General features: G+C 37.8%; 1 protein-coding gene across 2 annotated transcripts in view; it reads right to left on the bottom strand.

Annotated features, from left to right (window-relative positions):
- Positions 1 to 514: 514 nt before the first annotated feature.
- Positions 515 to 21544, bottom strand: part of PRSS12 (serine protease 12) — a 223810-nt gene continuing 202780 nt past the window's right edge. For both annotated transcript variants that reach the window (XM_063458263.1, XM_063458262.1), the window contains exons 12-13: positions 11037 to 11317; positions 515 to 1868 (exon numbers count right to left, since the gene is read on the bottom strand). In XM_063458263.1, coding sequence (XP_063314333.1) covers positions 1561 to 1868; positions 11037 to 11317 — 589 coding nt within the window. In that variant the 3' untranslated portion in view covers positions 515 to 1560. The remainder of the gene's footprint in view (positions 1869 to 11036; positions 11318 to 21544) is intronic.

Here is a 21544-nt window from a genome sequence, read left to right as displayed (position 1 = left end):
ATAAACATGAATACACTGTGGAGAAAAAGAGTAGAAAAAAACAGAGGGAAAAAAATCAAAACACACTAAAACTCATTTGACTACAGGGTGGCCCGTAACTCCCTACCCATCCATATATCTTATGGATCCAGTGTATCTGTGTGCTGGATGGGTAGGGATTTATGGGCCACCCTGTATGACTCATATGACTATAATCATAACCCCTTGATGATCACAATCAGATCCTTAAAGACCACATGCTAGTATGAAATATCTTAATTAGTTTTAATTTTATGTATTGTCCTACATTTGTTAAATGACTGGGACATTCCATTTTCATAGGAGAATATTTAAAGGGTATTCAATATAATTACTCCATTTGTTGATCCTTAAGGGATTGAAAGTAGTAAAATAAAGCAGGCAAATTATGAGTGTGAAGAACAAAAATTGGTATGGATGAAAGATTGTGAACATAAAAAAATAAGATAACGGAGGGAGAAGAACCAAAATTGTTAGATATGAGTTAGAGCAAGTGTTTGAACCATTTTAATCATTTAATACACCGTTAAATCACAAACAATGCTTGCAAGTAAATTAAATAATATACATGTAAATGTGCTCACAGTCGTCAACTACAAAATTATATATAAAAAGATAAGTTAACCCTGGTATTTTATCTCCTGCTGATTTAGGTAAACGTATAGGTACTTCACCAAGACTTGCAAAATTATATTTATTTTTAATTATTAGAAATGATTCTACCATGTTCATAAACCTTTGTGTACTACTGAAGTCTCTTTCTCTTGAATATTGTTCCATATTCCCAATGTGAAAACATAAAGCAAACATTATTTAAGCAATGTGTTTATGAACACCATATGCTACAAGACTGATGTGCTTTAATAATAGATCTGGACAAATGATTATATGAATGACCTACCAAGCATAGGTCTGCCTGGTTCAATTGGACAGCATGGAAGGGATTGTAGGAGTGAGTCCCTAAATAATACATCAGTAACAAGATACACAACACATGAGTTTCAATATCATATGGTTCTTAACCATAACCAAAGAATAATAATTCAGTTATACAGATCCATTTGTAATGTCATATAGTTGTCAAGACTCAAATAAATTCCCAATTATTTCAAACACTTTGTATAAAAAAAAGGCTTTGCAACATTGTTCGAACATCCGTGAAACTTTGTGTCAAATATTACTAAAACATTTCTATACCATAGCTCCATCTACAGGTAAACATTTCTATATATTTAAAAAAAACAAAAAAAAAAACAGTAAATTGTCCAAGTGTACTTGTCAAGGCTGCCCATCGCTGCCTTTCTGACTTCCCAATACCAGAAATTGCTTCAGGATAGAGCTGCAAATGGTTTTACATTAAATAAAAATGTGTGAACATCTTCCACATGAATTAATAAACTATACAATATGTAACACTTGCTAGTTGCCCTGAGGTAATAAGACATTATGACAGCCTAGCTCTTAAGTGCCTTGTTGGTAAAAATGTAAGTTTTATAACAATTTGGTCTTATGCTTTGGAAAAAGTTTGGGTTCCACTTCCGATTATAAATTGGTCACACTTTTAATCCAAGGTAAAAAAGTAGAAATCTTTGTGTAAACCCCAGGAGAGTCTTTTACACCACAGCCATAACCCCAAGAGGTTACCCCATAAACACTCCAACTACCCCCTGGGCGTTCACACATAAGAGGACCACCACTATCTCCTTGACAACTATCCACATGTTTCTGTTTTTCAAGACTTCCAGCACAAAGCATCCTTCCTGTAAACCGGCTTTTGTATCTCTCTTCACATGTCCTTTTCGGAAGTAATCTTACAGCTGCCTGTTGTAAAGTTCTAGAGTATGACCGTCCTAGAAAATGTAAGGAAAAAAATAGCTTTATGATAAAAAAATTCTTATTACAAAGTAATATTCTTTATGATACAAATATGTCACAAAATCTTAAATCAATTTTCCAGGTACCCCTATTTGTTGAATGCAAAAGCGTGTGAAGGAAACAGTTGTACTGAATTAATACAACTGTTTGCAACTGTTTCCATTTTCAAGGAACTACAATGTGTTTTTAACACTTTTGGGTCGGGAATACATGCTTGTGTTCCAGACCCTATAGTGTTCCTTTAACTGTCCAGACATTAAAAGTGCATTTTAAATTGAAAACCAAAGTATATTAATTGGTAGCAAAGTCCAGCTGTTTTGACCTTAAAGTTGAAATTTACTTAGAATTTTCACTTTAGTGAACAAGCCTGATCATAAGCATTTCAAAAGCTTATCCCATATTAAGCATATTTCCTCCAAAACAAACAAATCCAATTCGTAGTCTGTTCCTCACACATTAAATCTTACATTCCTTAATGCATATTGTTCATGTCCCTAGGGCCTTAAAAGCTCTAAAACATCTTTCTTGTGAACGAGATCCCAAACCGGTAGTGTATCTAAAAAAATAGGTGTAAAAATATTCATGTTGTGCATTTATTCCAATTTTAATGTACAATAACTTGCTTGCATTGTAACAATTATCTAATGTTGCGCACAGCTTGAAAAGTTTATCCACAAGAAGTACTCACAGATTGTTCTCCTAAAGAATTTTCCCCAAAAACACTTATTTAGGATGTAATTAGTCTGTTCTTCCTCATACGCATATTTTAAATTTTTTTCTGCATTGAAATAAATCTTCCCTTTAACTGCCCAGTATCCTATCTAGTCTATTTTCTTTACATAAAAATTAGACATGGGCAGAAATATAACCCCAGATGTTTGGAGGTGGTGCCTGCAGTAACTGAATCACATATTGAATGTATCATCTCCGTGATGCTTCTGAGGTTGCTAAAACATGGTTTCATATTTTCATGTTTGGTGGGAGATTCACCCATTTTGGAACAAATCTTTGATTAATCCTGGAGAGATTTCCTGGGGACGGAACTCAGGTTGGACCCTGGGCAAGCCTTACCAAGGTAAAATAAGGCTGATGTTGGTGTTCCAAGCTGGAACGCATGGACCGGCACATATGGTAATATGGGTATATACATTATTATTATTACTGGCATTTGTATAGCACCAACATAATCGGTAGCGCTTTACAATATTATAAGAGGGGGAGATGATTTAACAATAAATGAGACAATTACAAAAACTTACAGGAATAATAGGTTGAAGAGGACCCTACTCAAACGAGCTTACAGTCTAGAGGTCATACATTCTACCTTGGGACGCAAGGATTATGTTAGTATTTATATCCCACACTTTCTTTACAGTGATTTATACATATAGCAGTTTTGAATCCACTCTGTGCTGAATGGTGGACTAAGAGATCTCATGATTAGTTCAATTTGTGACTTATTAAAGTGTAGCTTTGTTAACATTAATGAGGTGTAGCTAAATATATATATATATATATAATATTAGGTGTCATGTCCAGCAAGCATAATTCATCGTTGCACTATAAAAATAGTGTTGCTGTGCGTGGTGTATACATTGAATGAAGGCAGTAGGGACGATTATAGCACAGGAAGGGTTTATTTGGTTTATGGAATGTGCTACACGTCAAATCACAGGAAAATATTAGCAAAATAAATTATCCCTGTGTACCCAGGCACCCAACAGTGTCTCTCTGCTTGGGTGCAAAATTCTGCAGCCAAGTGGAAATCCACATCTATTTTTTTTCAGTCTACTTTTCTCCACACAATATGCCTGTAGTATTTAGCATACCCTGGACCCTTTTGATATGCTGAGGGACCAAAAGCAGTCAGGAGACAATTCTCTGCCAAGGGGTACAACACAAAATACAATAATAATTCGGAAGTGAATAATCGTGCCTCCTGCTATACATATTCAGAACGGCAACAGCATACCCTCCAAAGGAATACAAACATGACTTCTGTAATTTGGGCTGTTGTAAGATGTATATGAAATGGATAAATTGTGACCATTTCACGGATTTAAAATAATTTCGGTATTAGGTGCACTGGAAAAGATAAACATGTGTCTTATAAACTAAACTTGGGCATTCACCTTCAGGCGAAAACCTTTTCATCTGAATTTTCAGCAATCCATTCATTTGTCTGAATTATAAATGCAAATACCTACAAATGGGGCTTTAAATACAATAACGTAGGGACACAGTGTCCCCCCAGCCTTCACCCATTGGAGGTGGATGGGGGCTCTAAATAATAAAAGAGTGTGGACCTATTAAATAATAATTGGGGCTTGTCATGTTATCTTTAAGGGGTGTTGCTGTCTATTTCAGTACGACTATTCAAACTTGATACTCCATATGATCAGCGCTCGATTAACTAGTCTTCTATTTTGACCATCATGTTTTTTTCCTGCGCACAAGAGCTAACTTGTTTGGAGTTATACTCACCTCGACTCTTCACTTCACATCTCTTCATGGATTACCTCTATTTTCGGATGGATTTCTGGTTACAACTCATTGCTCTGAATACCAAAATATCATTTACAAGGATGTCATTGTTTATGACGCAGGTACTGATATCGGATTCTGCTTTCTGTTGGTTAAGATTTAAGGAACTGGCTCTCAGACATCCTATAACACTGATTAATTATAACCTGTATGACTCCTGGCATTGTTTACCAGATTACAAGATTCTCCTTCATACTGATTGATAATACTGTTTATAAACCCTGGCACCGTCTAAAAGATTACCCTTTTCTACTGATTGCTTACAGCTGGCTCTGCTTTAAAGTAATCACCGTGTCTTCCCTTTACTGATTGATTCTCAGGTTACCAGACTTCAAACAAAGCTTATAAGCACCCAGACCACTTCAGCTCATTGAAGTAGTCTGGGTGCATAGTCTCAGGTCCCTTAACCCTGTGCAGGGAATAATTTCAGTTTTTAAGAAACTGCAATAATTACCTTTTTGGGTTAACTCTACCTCTAGTGGCTGTCTACCAGACAGCCACTAGAGAGGCCTCCGGTTTGTTAGGTGACTTTTGGTTATCTAACTCAGACTTCCCCAAACTCCGGCCCTCCAGATGTTGCTGAACTACAACTCCCATGATTCTCAGCCTATTTCATTCATAGAATCATGGGAGTTGTAGTTCAGCAACATCTGGAGGGCCGGAGTTTGGGGAAGCCTGTTCAAACTGATGCTGGACGTCCCGCCTTTTATAAACTCCTTTATGAGAATTGGTGTTTATATTTGCCAAAAGATAGTGGGGTGTTTTTTTTTCTTGAAGAACCTAAGGCACTCCATTGTTTTATTTTTTTTCATTTGAAATTTTATTTGGGAAATTATTCACAACAGCAGGAAAGAGAAGGGGATACAGAAAAAAGAAAAGGGTGGGGGTGGGAAAAGGTAAAAGGTAACGGTACAGTGGTATTATTATAGACGTTCAGTATGCATTAAAAAAGACCTTCAAAAGAGATGTGTTTAATTTGCATTTCTAGTTACCCCTTCTGGAATCAACTTCCTGAGCATATTTTATTATCATAAAGCCATTTGTCTTACATTGATCCCACTATGTGCTCTAATATTTACAAATTATTTGTTTTATTGTGCTGATTATTATTAACTTATTCCTTTACATAGGTTTAACCAAACCCATGGGTACAGCCAAAATAGGCGTAGTTTTCTCATCTCAAAATCCCATAGGGTTTCCCGATCTCCATGTGTTCCAGTTCTTCCAAGTCTCTGTCGCCTGTTTATTAGGTGGGGAGTTATGAAAATAGAAGGTTTTATATGTATACTGTTTATCTATTTACAATAATAAAGTGGAAAGAGAAGGAGTAATTTGTGATTTCCACACTCTGGCTATTAAGCGTTGAGCTGTTAAGAGGATATGCAGTACTAATTGTTGCTTAAAGGTCGGTAGAGCTTTAGGTAAATCCAATAAAAGAAAAACGTGTGGTTGGAATGGGAGGGATGCATTTGTTATTTCTAGCAGGTTGGAAACATTTGTAGTGCTAGAAAAGATTTTAGTTGGATGTAGGAGTAATGTGAAGCCACCGGGAGATCATATCGGGTTCTTAATGTATTACAATCTAAGAGTGACATATTAGAATATATTTGATATAGGAACTTAAGTCCACAATCAAACTATGGTTTGGAATGGAATGTAGGAAAACAAAAATTAAAAGCTTTCAAAGGGGTTGGCATGGACAAACCATTTGTTGTACCAAGTATATCTCTATACCTATCCCATGTACGAACAGCTAGTTCTATTTGTGCCGAAGGTTATCTTGGCTCTAGGCCAGAGATGCTTAGGAAGCCACAACAAACTAGGGAGAGTATATGGTTTTAATATTTTCTTTTCCATAGATACCCATTGTAGTGGAGATCTGTTTAAAAAATGCGGGAGGGTCGAGGCTAAGATTAATGCATGATAATATTATTTAACATCAGGGACCACCAGGCCTCCCTCATGCAACAGAACTATTAAGAGTTTCAGTGCCACTCTAGGTTTCCCCCCCGGCCCAAATACATTTTAATAGGTCTTTTTGTACTGTTCTAAAAAATGACATGGAAAGGGTAAGTGGTAAAGTCCGAAACAAATATTGTAGCCTCGGGAGTATAGACATTTTGAACACTACTATCCGTTCTGTCCAAGTAAGAAATAAAGGGCTCCATTTATGTAATAGGTGATGACACTCATTCCAAATTCTAATGTAGTTTGTGGAAAAAAGATCTTTAATTTGTTTTGTAAATGTAACACCGTGATATTTAAGGTTATTTGTTCTCCATTCAAAAGGATATGTGGAGTGTAAGACGGTTATGTTTTAGAGGTGTTCAGCGAATAGTAAGAGTGTTGTCTATATTCTCGTATAACTTCCGGGAGCGGTGGTAGGGAACTAAGGGGGTCAGTGATGTATAATAATATGTCGTCCGTGAATGCGCTGATTTTAATTTCTTAATTGCACAACTCTATTTAACTCCTTTAATATCGTTATTATGTGGAGTAGGGGTTCTAAGGCATAAACGTACAATAATGGGGACAGTGGGCATCCCTGGTGAGTACTGTTAGTGATTTTAAAAGCAGAGGAAAGGAAGCCCGCTTGGAGTACCTGTGCTTGTGGATCATTATAAAGGGCAAAAATCTGGGTTAAAAACTGAAGGGAGAATCCATACAAAACCATTACTTGTTTGAAGAACGACCATCAGAGGCGGTCAAACGCTTTTTCTGCATCTAGTGCTAAAAATGACCGCCCCGTCTGGTATTTCTCAAATGTTCAATAATCAGCATTAGCTTTCTGGTATTATCCAGTCCCTGATGTCCAGCCACAAACCCCATTTGATCATAACTTATCAAAGTTGGCCGTATAGGGCTTAGACGCTTAGCTAAAATTTTTGAGTCTGTATTTAGTAAAGAGATTAGTCTAAAATTGATACATCCGCGGGCTTATCTGGTTTGGGTATGGTAACAATAGTGGCCATAAGCATCTTTGATGGGAGAAATCCCTGAGCTAGGGCATGATCATATACTCGTAAAAGGTATGGGGCCAATATCTCAGCATATTTTTATAATAGGCATTAGAAAATCCATCTACTCCAGGGGACTTTCCATTAGGTAATGTTTGAATCAAGGGTAAAAGGTTGAAGTAGGTGTTGTTTTTTGGGCTTCCGTTATTTTCGGTAGGGGTATATTCATTAAATACTTCCTCTCGAGTATGAGTTTTGGAGTCTGCCTTCAAGGTATATAACTTCGAATAGAAACTCGCAAACTCTACCACTTATAGCTATCGAGCTGATTTTTTTTTACTACCGCTTTCCCCTATTATATATGCAATCTTTGCGGAAGCGTATTTATTTTGCAACCGGTCGGCTAAGATCTTGGTAGCTTTCCTGCTATTATGATATGCTTTAGCTCTCAACTTATATAGCATTAAAATTGCCTCATGTAGTTTTGTTAATTGAGAGTATAAGGAATCTAGTTTTGAGGCCAATTCTTGGAATGGGTTAGCTTTATTTAAGGAAGAGACAAATGCTATTTGTTTTTCACATTCTAGCAAACTTGTTTGACTTTGTTTTTTAAGATAGGAAGAGCGCTGGAGAAAAAGTCCTCTCATAGCTGCTTTATGTGCTAACCACAATGTATTAACATTTATATGATCTAAATTGATTAACTTAAAATACTCTTTCTCTGTGAATTGTGGTAGCAAAGGCTTCATCTATCAGTAAAGATTTGTTTAATTGCTACATCCCTTTACCTTTAAACTGAAAGGATTCATAAAGTTCCATAAATATTGGACTGTGATCGGACCATGTGCTATCCCCAATGCTACTTTTAAAAAGTTGGGGAAGAATTGGTCGATCTATAAGAAAAGCATAGATTCGGGTATAGATGTTATGTACCCTACAAAAAAGGTATAATTCATTTTAGCAGGATGGAATATTCGCCATGCGTTATAAAAATCATAATTTTGGAAAATTTGCGTGATCGCCTTACATCTCGCTACAGAGCCTTTGAGGCTCTTCCCACTTAATTTAGCGGTCATGTCCCATGAAGGTGACTGAATAAAATTAAAATCTCTACACAGTATTACATAACCTTGTTTAACCCCTTAAGGACACATGACATGTGTGACATGTCATGATTCCCTTTTATTCCAGAAGTTTGGTCCTTAAGGGGTTAAACCTATCCATTCTGTATAACAGAGATTGAAGGAAGTTTTTTTTTATTTTAATTGGGGAAATATACAATGGAGACAATGGTATATTGAATATCATTAAACAGCCCTGTAACAAAGATGTATCTACCATTTGGATCTATATATTTTTTCTGCTCCGTGAAGGCTAAATTTTTATGTATAAGAATAGATATCCCTTTTGACTTGTTGTCAGAGATGGCTTGATATTGATATTGAAAGTGTTTAGTAAATATAGCCGGCTTTCTATTGCGTTTAAAGTGTGTCTCTTGTATGCACGCAACATCAATGCCCTGTTTAGTTATATCCTTAAGGAAAAGTCTTATTTTACCAAGGGAATTCAAACCCTTTACATTGAAAGATACAATTTTAATACTAGTCTATATATAATTCAATATACCGGTAATACAATACCTTGAGTGCATCTGGGATCAATAATGTATAGTATGATATGCTAAGTAGTCCCTTAGTTTTAACTTGCATATATTTGGGTACTCTCTAGAACTTCGCTCTTGTGCTTTATATAGATTAGGATGATCAGAACCTTTGGATTTTGATAAATCGAATAATATCACTGGAGAGTGAGGGGATAAAGAAGGGGAATAGAACTAAAGAAACATAGGCAAAATGCCCAATACGGCAAAAAAAAAAAAAAAAGAGCCAGAAAGTACCAAGAAGAACCTAGATACTTAGTTGGGGGTACGTGGAGATGAGATGCTCCATAATTAGGAGTACTCGTGAGAGGAGCTGTAGGGAGCTATTAAAGCTTCTGAACAATTGGCAATAGTGGGCTATAAGGGTTGAAAGCCTAGCAACTTCCAAAAATGTATTTATTTATTTTATATTATATATTTATATAATTAGTCTAAGCCATACCCAAATGGAGTCAGAACTTCACTTTGTATTTAACTTAAGTAGTTATGACAATATGAATGTTCCCATCTGCAGACATATTAGTAATTGTAACATATAATATTTAAATCAAATAAAGATAACCTATACCAGAATATGGTAGTGGTGCTATTATAATAGTTATAGTTCTACAAAAGGTCGTTGCAGGCCTTTCATGTAGTGGACCATTCTGGAGACATTCTCTGCAATGTTGCTGGCTTTTTGTTGTTTAACAGTAGGAGTCGGGATGCTCCATTCGTGTAGCTTGCGCAGCCCTTCATCCATGGTCGTAATGGCGTGGAGAGAGTCCTGATGGTGAACCAGCGGTTTGGCTGGGTATCTCCACCTATAATTTATTTGGTGCTCACGTAGGGTAATTGTTAACGGTTGCATGGCTTTTCTGAAACGTAAAGTAGCTGCGGAAAGATCTGCAAATATTTTTATATTGGTATACGGTTCAAGTAATCCTGCTTTCCTACTTGCTTTCATAATTTTCTCCTTGGCATGAAAATTTTTTTTTTGTGTGATTACATCTCTGGCTGCTGCCAATGGTAAGTGCTTAGGTCTGTGAAGCCTGTGAGCTTTAACCACTAGACGCATGTCAAGGTGCTGTTCAGGAGTTGACGCCTGGAACAAGTCGCCTAAAATGTTTTCTAGTTCTGCGGCCGTTACTGATTCTGGTGTTCCTCGTATGCGAAGATTATTCTGCCGGGATCTGTCTTCTATATCAGCAAGCTTTAGTTTGACAGAATTCAGGAGAACCTCATGTTCCTGCAGCTTATCAGCTATTGAATTGTGGGCTCCAGCATGTTCATCCATCTTTTTTCCTTTGTGGTCTGTGCGTTGGCCAATTTCTTAGATTTCCCTCCTCAATTCTGCGGTCACAAACTGCATCTGACCTCTGATTGTAGCTTGGATGGTATCTGACAGCTCAGCCATAAGCATCCTCATTGTACCCATCGTAACAGGTCTGTCACCTGGAGGCAAACCAGAAGACGATGGGGTGAAGGTGCTTTTTCAGCTTTTGCCACTTTACTCTTTTGTCGGTGGGACATTTTGAATATGCTCATTTTTTGTAATCTTTTGAGTGGTGAGTTTGGAGGATACAGGGGATAACTGTGGCTTTAGTTTAGGTTTGTTAGCGCTCTGATTTTAATGAGTAAGTTGAACTTACTTTTATGTAAAGTGGAACTTTATCTTTTATCTAACAAAGTGTTCTGTATATAGTTTCCTCTTAAACAGAATATTTTAAGCTCAAACAGATTTACCAACATGGAGTCCTCCCGGGCCTTGTTATATGACTTCCTGTACTTGCACATCATGTGGCATTTCCTATTGTTATTTTTAGATGAAAAGGAAAGGAATATTTTATGGAGCACAGCGATGTAACGTTAATATTAAAAATGGATACGTGAGACCTACATATTTCTACCACCAGAAATGACTCTGTCCATGACATGTAACAGTGGTGACTGCATATAGATTCCTAGAATTAGCAGAAAATAGTTATCATGTAAATATTTACCTGTGTCACCCCATCCTGTGATATAACAGTTTGGTGCTGTTCTCTGAGGCCTATCACGTCTGACAGGTAGACAAGCTGGTAAAACATGACTGCTGAACTGCACACACTGTTCTAGTGATCCACGCAGCCTGATCAGAGCAATATCATAGTCACTGCCATCTGGCCGGTAGTCTTTATGGATGATGATCTGTTGAACTCTCAAATCCTCTTCATATTCCTCTGGAACGAGAGTGTGATAGTCCCCAACGCGTATCACGTAACTACGGGTATTGTTACCATATCTAAAAAAAGATAGACATTAATCATAGGGACTGTTCTCTGTCAAGAATAAATTAGTAGAATTATAAATAATACAGACACTATTTACAGTATCAGATTATTTTTTGTTTTAATATTCTCTGTTACATTTTATCCTTATAATACAAAAAAGACAATGTTTACATTTAATCACAAGACAGAACAGTACAGTTTTATTTTATGATAGTTTTTATGTTATTCCTTCAGTGTCAAGTGATAAAGAGAGCGAAAAAAGGAAAAGGGAAAGAGGGAAGAAATTATGTAAAAGAGTAAGTGAATAATTAAATGAAATAATGATTATGATGTCAGGAGAGGAGTATTTGAGAGGGAGTTGTAAGTACCTTTTTGAGGTATTGGCATCTGGGTGCATGGGGGGGGGGGGCATCTATATCTCCATTTTTGGCTATGAATTAACTTTGATTCAAGTGCATCTTTTGGTCTGAGATCTATTGACTTGGTTTGAATCTGGTTAACCATTCAACCCAAATCTGGCTTTTTTTTTTTTTTTTAGAGTTTAGGAATCTGCCACAGGTAGCGCTCTCTATCTAGATTTGGAAAATTAATTGATTTAATACAAATTCCCATACTAAAATTGTTTGGGATTTCCGGTTTCGAGCTATTATTAATGTAGTAGCTGTAAAACAGTGAATTATTAAAAGTTTATCTGATAGGGGTGGACAGTCCATATGAAGTAGAGCTACCTTTTGCAGTTCTGTTTAGTCAGATTTTTAATATGGCGTCTTATTACCTGATCAAATACCTGGGACCATAATTTCTTAACCTTTATACGTTTCCACAATATGTGGATATATTTACCTTCTTTTGAGACACATCTCCAGCATATAGAAGAGTTCATATTTTATATTTTTGCTAAGCGTGTTGGGACCATGTACCATCTATAAGCTACCTTATAATAGGTTTCTACAGTATAAAGTATCAGATTCGATTGGACTGTATTAGAACTTTAAAATAGAAATGCATGACACTCCTTGGTCAAAGAAATATGCTATCACACTAGGTATGTATCATTTACAACACGTGAGACACAAAACATTAAACATGTAAAGTATTAAAGGGACACTATAGTCACCAGAACCACTACAGCTTAATGTAGTGGTTCTGGTGTCTATAGCATGTTCCTACCACCTCTAGTGTCACTCAGAGGGCCACTAGAGGTGCTTCTTGGTCCTGTGCTGCACATTGTGCAGTGTCTCCATGCCCTGCATGGAGGTGCTGAACATTCCCCATAGAGATGCACTATTCAATGCCTCTCTATGAGGAGATGCTGACTGGCACAGCGTTTTGCGATGCAAGTGCAATATTCCCTCAATGTTTCCTATGGGATGGATAATCTCAGTCATGCAGGCGGGACCAGCCATAGAGAGATCAGCACAGCATGGGAGTAAAGGTACGTTTTAACCCTTTCATCTCCACAGAGAGAGGGGTCGTGAAACCTAAACATCGATTTCTGTACTATAGTGTCAGGAATATGTGTTTGTATTCCTGACACTATAGTATTCCTTTAAGTACCAATAGATGGATACTGATGAAAGTACAGGTATGGTTTTGTCACAGCGCAGCGGTCTGACAAGATGAAACAATTGGCATCTATATATGCCATCAACATCTGTGTATAAACATGTACACATATACAAACTTCTGTCTTGAAAAGAGTTAGGTTGATCCCAAATGTCTGTGACCACTATCATACTAACACTTAAACAAATTCCATGTGCAATGTCTCAAGTCAGTCTTGCTAGTCTCTCTAAAACGGACTAATGCAGACATCATTTAGAATAGAGATTAACATATGAAATGTAACATGCTTCCTGTCTCTGTAACAGATTTCACTGCTAGCAGTAAGCCTGCCATGGTGGATGGCACTACACATGATGAGTAAGAGAATGGTTTGCCATATATTACGCATGTGCATACCAAAGTAAAGTTATTAGAAAATGATTCCTGTATTTTTGGGAGCCGCAGATGTGTTTTTTTGAAAAGTAGGCAGTGCCAGTTAATGCCCATATGTTACGTTTTGGCTCCTTTAACAGTGTCTAATTTCAGAGGGGTTTTCTTTGAAGCGCAGTTCCTTTTCATCAGTAAGAAACACAAAAGGGAACGTTTCCTTGATTTTAGTAAATTAGCATTATTTTACCTGGACCTAAATGAAGAGCAGGTGTTACTGTAGCTAATTAAGTTGAAGAACAAAAAAAAAAAACACACTTACCAGTATTATCACTCTCTTAGTAATTGTAGTGATCGTAAAAACATACAACAATCTTTAAATACCTTAAATAAAGGAAACTGAATCATTGGCTATTGGCTGTATAAATCCACATAACTAATGGTAAGCTAAGGGCCTCGATATATACTTCCATTTTTTATTTTCCTCCAAATCCAATCTATAGAAAAGTAGACATGGCTCTTGTTAAAGATAAATAACTGAATGAAAATGGTATAAATCACAAAACTGAAAAGATTTACAACTGTAGCTCACGATTGTAGACATACCCTGTGTAATATGCCCCACAGTAAGGTGAGGCAGTCCACTGCTGTCTTTCTCAAACTTACTATACGAGTGCATTAGTGTAAATGCTCTATGATCAGATTTAACTTTACAATCAGCCACTGGGGGACTGCCCAGGATCATGGACGAACTGCAGAACCAGTGTCAGATTATGCTATTATATTTCTCTGGTGTTTCATCAGTTTATCCTTTGGATAAACTTTGAAAATATTTTTTTTTTCAAAATATTAAAATATAAAACAAGTTGAACACATTTTTATATCTCTGCAAAATGTCTTTTTCACCTCCATACTGTGTTAAAGAGATTTAACATGTAACTATCAACACAAACATTGATGAATCTGTAAAAATATAATTATTTTATAGAAGCAGAAAGGGACAAATTCCAGAGTTGGATTTAAATCTTGGATGGATTTGCTATAAATAAAATAAGACTAAAACCACTGCCATATATTTCCAATAAGGTGGCCAATCATCACATGCGTATTTACATGAAATAGCAGGTGTCAATTAAGTCCCTCTCCTATATATTAAAAAGCACTTTAAAAGTGTCAAGACATTAATTTTGGCTCCTACTTGCACCCTGGACCAAATGGGCAGAGAATAAGCAAAACAGAAATAATTATCAGAATTGTATGAACAGCACCAATTCTATAGCTCTGATCCTTTGCAGTATTGTTTTTGAGTACAGAACGTACAACAATCTCTACAAACTTGCCTTGACATATGCATACACAGTATTTTGGTATATGTTTTTTTTTTGTGCAAACAAAGACGCTGACCCTTTATATAATGCTAAGATTACAAAAACAACAGACCGTAGAGACCAGTACAAAGTACTCTATACCCCGAGGAGAGGGGTAAATATGCTCTATTCTGGAGGCAAACGTGTACTTTTTCGGAATACTGCTAATCACAAGATGTGCAGCAGAGCCTGAATTGCTATATGAAGCCATGACATCATATGAATCAGTATTCTCTAATAATGGCAAATTATAATCCTCCCTCGAAGAAGAAATGATAGAGAGGAGGTTCTTAGGCTGTGAGAAATACATCATAAAAGCCAAGGCTGACCCCTAAAAAGCCGCTACAATTGCTCAGGATAACAAAAAATGTATACATTTCCTGAATGTAAGGAATTTTTGGTAGACATTAGGAAACCCTTAATTCAAATGTTCAAGCAGAATTTAGAACTTGTTACAACTGAGCATTGTGAGCATTGCATGTAAGAGCCAGGACCACACTTTGGCAGAGACAGAGAACTACAGGTATTTACACATAGGGTTATTGACTAAACACTGGATTATATCCAGTAAGAATTGCTGAATTCTGACTAGAACAGCTATTCATATAATTAAAGAGACACTATAGTCACCAGAACAACTACAGCTTAATGTACTTGTTATGGTGTCTATGGCCTCTCCCTGTAGCCATTTGGCTGTAAACACTGCCTTTTAAAAGAAAAGGCAGTGTTTTCATTGCTGCCTAGGGACACCTCCAGTAGCAGTCACGCAGACTAGAGGTGCTTCCTGCATCAGGGCTGCACTGCAGCACTGAAGTTCAGTGTATCCACGCTCTCCATGGAGACACTGAACTTTCCCCATAGAGTTGCACTGATTCAATGCATCTCTATGAGGGGATGCTGAATGGCCAGAATGGCGTTTGGTTCCGCCCCCGCCTCTTTGGCTGAGATCATCAGAATTGACAATCTCAGTCAATCCAATGTTTTCCTATGGAAAAGCATTGGATTACCTGAGATCATCAATTCTGATTATTTCAGCCAGGCATGTGGATATTGGGCAGGGCTAGCACCCGTAGACCCAGCAGACCCATGTAGAGCTAGAATAAAAGTGAGTTTTTATCCTATTTAAGGGGGATGAGGGGGTGGCCACATATGTGTTTTTAACACCTATGTGTTAATAATTGGAGATTTTAATTACCCGGACATAAATTGGGATAGAGGGACTAGTACTTCAGCAAGGGGAATGTTAAATGACACCTTCATGTCACAACTGGTGCAAGCACCTACTAGAAAGGATGCTTGCCTAGATCTTATTATAACAAACAATGTTGATCTTTTGACCAACATTCAAGTAGGGGAGCATTTGGGAAATAGTGATCACAACATGGTAATTTTTTAAAATAAACTCAAAAAAGCAAAAGCACGTGGGGTTTACTAAAACGTATAATTAAAATTTTTTTCCATAAGATTAGGGCAGCGCTACAACATATCGACTGTCATAAACTCCTTGGTGAAAAAAACACTGAGGATAAATGGAAACTCTTCAAACAAATATTAGAAAGGTACATTTCTCAGTATGTGCCATTGGGTAATAAATATAAAAGAAACAAATTGGTTAAAAAAAAAAAAAGAAAAAAAAGGTTAAAACATTTAAATCTCTTTAGTTTGGAAAAACGTCGCCTCAGAGGGGATATGATGACATTATACAAATATTCGGGGCCAGTACAAACCATTATCTGGAAATCTATTCATAAACAGGGCTATACATAGGATATGAGGTCACACATTTAGGCTGGAAGAAAGGAGATTTAATCTAGGGCAAAGAAAAGTTTTTTTTAACAGTACGAACTATTAGGATATGGAATTCTCTGCCTGAAGAAGTGGTTTTGCCAGAGTTCATACAGATGTTTAAACAGCAATTGGATAAATACTTCCAAAAACATAACATACAGGGATATCATTTCTAATTAGTGGGATAATAGCTGCTTGATCCAACGAGATATCTGACTGCCATTTTGGGACGCTGAACACAGGAAGCACCTCTAGTGGCCGTCTGAGTGACTGCCTTTAGAGGTGTTACTAATTAGCAATTTTTCAGAAATAAGGCAGTATTACAGTGCTAAGGCTACAGAGATATGCTATATACACCAGAACCACTACATTATGCTGTAGTGATCCTGGTGACTATAGTGTCCCTTTAAATTGGATCTGTCGTTTTTTTCCAGTTTTTTTCTCTCCTTTACTTATGACCCTTTTATCTTAAAGGGTTACTGTAACCTTTTTTTTGGACTTGGACAAATAGTGTGATAGGTACATAGTAGTAAGACGCCATTCATCTGCACATGTAAGGTTAGAATAAATAACAGGCTATGTCAGAATAGCGATGAATTATGTTACCACTAAAAAATAATAAAGGGAAAAGGAAAGTAACCTTTTTTTTATGGCAAAGAAAGTAGGAGAGAGCAAGAACGCAGCCTTCAAAAGATAAGCTGTTCACATCAGCAATGCATGAAAAGTAAAGGATGTGAGGATGCTTAGGGGGCATTTCGACAGTTGTACTGGGCATATACCTACTCTGTCTATTGGATAAAAAGACTACAGTTACTGTTTAGTATGAACATATGTTCTTAATTGGCTACATGCTTTGCTGCAATATAAATAACTAATTAAAAATAGTGGGTCTAGAAAATCTAAACAATTACAATTTGTTATAGAAATGTCTGAAAACCTGTGTTTTGTGCTTCGTGAAACTTATCCAATCGTAATGCTAAACAAGGAGCAATTATTTTAAAAGAGAAAGCATGTTTAATTTTATGTCTGAATAAACTGTAAGTCATGTGTATCACATTTCATGCTTTATGCCTGAATGTCAGTTTTAATCTGGTAATTATTAATAACACAGGAAATTAAATTATCAGAGTAATGAAATTACAAGGTCATTAGCAGATTTTCTGTATGCTTCAAATGAGTCAAGCATTGTATCAGATGTCACCAATTCTCCAGTCCAACATTAGAGAAATACCCCCTTCTTTATTCTCTGGATTTCTTAATTATGATTGGCCATGAGATATCTGAACAATCAGAAGAGGCAGCACTGACATCTTCCACATTGCTATAAGGTATGTAGACTGTGAGAAATGACCAGAGATATGGACTGGACTGGAGCAGGTGGTAAATTAATGCCCTAAAAAAATAGCCAAACCACCCAATCACACATTGTACTACCCAAAATAAACCTGGCTCTCTCTGAAGTTATTTCTTCCACATGGATGAGGCTAAGATCATTGTGAAGTCCATGTAGGAGTCCATTCAGATGGTAAAGGCAAAGGTTGCGAACATCATGCAGAATGAAGACATTCAGCTGTGCCAAGAGTAATTTTAATGCAATTTTTAATGGCGTAAGCCATGGAAATTATACTGGATCCTTCGTAGGTATGGTCTGTCATTGATTAAGGTGAAGTGTAAGTGCTATATCAATTCTAGCATAGCGTATCTATTCTAGGGGCATTTAACGTATCCTCCCTCCAAAAATAAACTGACATCACTCACACCACAGATGGACACAACTAAAACGTCCAGGTGACACAGAAAATATAATAACATAAGTGTAACGGATGCCTTCCGTTGACGGATGCTCCTAGCGCTTCCTGAGGGCTCCAAGCACTGCAGACGACACCACAACCACCGCAGACTCCACAACTGCCGTAGCTTAACTGGAGCCGCGCCGTCTTCCGTCCACCCTGGAATCTGCCTCTGTCCTCCAGGACCGTGCGGGTGTGATAGAATTTATCTCGATTCCAAGGCTCAAGCTTATAGGTGTCATATAATGATATCCTGTATTAAAATTGGCTAACTTGGAATCAGGATTGATTGCTTGATGCTTGAACAACACTTAAGACCATATATGTCTAAGTCCCGGGAGCAGAGAGCCCCCACCCAAGATGTCTCTACTCTAATCTTGTTGTTCTCTCTTACCCAGAAACTTATTTGTTATGTATACATGGCGCTCATTCCTATGTCTTATCCTATGTCCTATTCCTATGTCTTATCTGTATTCCCTTGCTATTTTTGTTCTAAGAGTATTTGCACGTAAGCACTTACTTTTTAAATGTATAAAACCCAGCTGATGAATAAAAAACGTCAGAGGCTTATTTTGAATACCAACAGGTGTCTGGTGTCTAATTCTTGCTTCTCCGAGTGCACTTGTAACAACAATTTGGGTTTCCTCTGAATATAACAAAGATCAACATTCTGATCCACAACAATTTGGTGCCGAAACCCGGGATCAGACGAATCCAGTTCATCCGGACCCAGAAGGGTTGGCTCGGAGCCCAGACGGTTAATCAGCTGCAGCGGGTAAGAAAAAGCTTTTATTTTTCTACCTATAAATGATTTAGACTCTCTGGTGCTCTTTGAGACCCCGGTCCGGGTGGGTAAGGATTTTAAAAACGTTTGATCTAAAGAACTTGTTTTCTGTGGTATTATGGTTATATTCAGGTGGAGGTTGTGTTATGTCTTGTGAAAGGAATCTTGAGATAGTGGAATAGAACTGTGGGTTGTAAGTTATTTTTATTGTTTGCCTTGTCATTTGTTTTATAATTTGAGTTAGAATCCTCCAAGGGCAGATCTCCTGATCTGTGTTTAGAAGACAGAACTGTGAAAATTCCACTGCAGCGGTCATAAGTGTTTAAATACACTGTTATTGTACAGTTTGTCTTGTGTAAGGAAGTAATTAACCCTTACAAGTTTTAAGATGGGTAGCTCTGAAAGTACCCAAGGGGGATTTACGGCTTTGACTATTGTCAAGCATCACAAAGGACAAGGAGCAATGAAGAATGTTAAGAGGTTACTTAAGAAAGCTGGCATGCCCTCAGAGGGCACTCTAGACCCACATATATGGAGTGAATTTATGGCAAATTACAGAGGTTGGTTAGAAGATAATAACTTAGTAGAAGTTGCACAAAAATGGCATGATACTGCTGTTGAATTAACTAAATGTGGTTGTATAGAAACCACCAGGAAAGGTGTACCATATTATCAATGTTTTGGACCTCTAGGGTCCCAGAGTAGGCAGGATCCTGGGAAAAATCTTGTAAACCCACCCCTTTACCAGGATAATGCAGGGACTCCTTTGGTCCCTAAAGGACAGGCGCTTTCCCTTTTACAGAGATCAAAACCTCTCTTTCCAGTAATATTACGCAGTGGGACTTCATATGGTCCCCTAGCAGCCCCTGTAAGACCTATGGGTTCATTAGAGCAGGCAGATAGCCCAGACTTAAAGGAACCCCAGTGGGGCCATTAGCTCCACAATTTTCTACTCCAATGATACCCAAAGTTGAGAGCATGTACCATGAGAACAGACAGCCGAGCTCAAGTATCAAATACTGGGAAGAATATAAGCCCTGGACACCCAGTGAACAACTGGCAATAATACAGCAGCTGGCAGATGTTGAAAAGGCCCCCTTAGCTCTAGTTCAGTCTCTATCCACAATTCAAGCTACTTACCAGTGTACTTGGATGGATTTAAAACAGATTGTGGCACTAAAAGCTGGCCCCATTTTGGCTAGAATAATTGCTAAATATACTGATGCCCATGCAGATAACCTCAGAAAAAGCAACATGCAAACAGATGAATGGTTTAGAACCAAGTTTGCATCTGGAGCATGCTATGTCACTGCAATAAGAGAATGGGCTAAGGTAAAGACAGAGGAACTAGCCCATAAATTAGGAGATATATTACAAGGGAAAGATGAACCTGTAGAAACATTTTTCACCAGACTACAGATGGCTTGGGAGGCATTGGGTTACACAGATATTGAAACCACTTCGACCAGACTGCTTATTAACTGCTTCATGGATGGTATCCACATACCCATAAGGACTGGTCTCCAAAATGCTAGACCTGAGTGGAGAAGTTTAACCTATGGTGATCTGGTGAAGGTGGCTAGGGGAGTGGAAGCTAATCTAAATACTAGAAAGAGGAGCACACCTCTAATGGCTGTAACTGTCCCTAGAGCTGACGGAGACAGAAGGCAGGTAGAATGCTGGAATTGTGGCAGGAAAGGACACATTAAACGTAACTGCAAGTGTCCTCCTAAAAATAGAAAACCCCAGGATTCTAATGATAACTCCCAAGACAGCCAACCACCTCCACCACCTCCCCCTCCCCAATAGGAAATTGGCAAACCAGTGTCCCTGCATATTATAAATATCCCTGACTCTGCAGGACCCTCACCCATTTTCGATGTTACACTACCTGGAGGCCGAATAGTCCCTTTCCTGTTGGACACTGGCGCTGCTAAATCGATGTTACAGGAAAAATATGTGTTCCCGTATGAGAAATCTAATGATGTATTATCATGTGTAGGGGTGGATGGTATCGAAAATGACATTCCCCTTACCCACAAGCTGAAATTGAAGCTACACGACTCTACTGCCCTTGTGACAAGGCTACTTGTCAGCCCTAATGCCCCTGTTAATCTACTAGGCAGTGATATACTGTCTGCTCTTAGTGCAAATATCCAGTATAGCCCCACTGGAAAAGTAACATTGTCTGTGCCTTTAGAGGACAAACAAATGATATCTCTTTCAAATGTTCTGGCAACTCTCACTATGCCCAGCCATGTGCCAGAACCTACCATTGACTTGTCCTCAGTCCCTGATTCCTTATGGGCTACAGGGAAGACAGATACAGGCAGACTCTCTGTGCCCCCAGTCAAGGTGAATCTCCTGCCCGGAGCCAAACCTCCATACCAAAAACAATACCCCCTAAGCCCAGCACAGGAAGATGCTATTTCGCAATCTGTGCAAGAGTTTCTGCAGGCAGGGGTAGTTGTCCAGACCACCTCCCCTTGTAACACACCATTGTACCCAATTAAGAAAAAGCAAGAGAAAGGTAAACCTGTGGTTTACCGTATGGTACATGATTTGAGGGCAATTAAT

The sequence above is a fragment of the Pelobates fuscus genome, chromosome 6 (genome assembly GCF_036172605.1).
Source record: "Pelobates fuscus isolate aPelFus1 chromosome 6, aPelFus1.pri, whole genome shotgun sequence".
In the NCBI taxonomy this organism is placed as follows: domain Eukaryota; kingdom Metazoa; phylum Chordata; class Amphibia; order Anura; family Pelobatidae; genus Pelobates; species Pelobates fuscus.
This window is presented reverse-complemented; position numbering and strand designations above follow the sequence as displayed.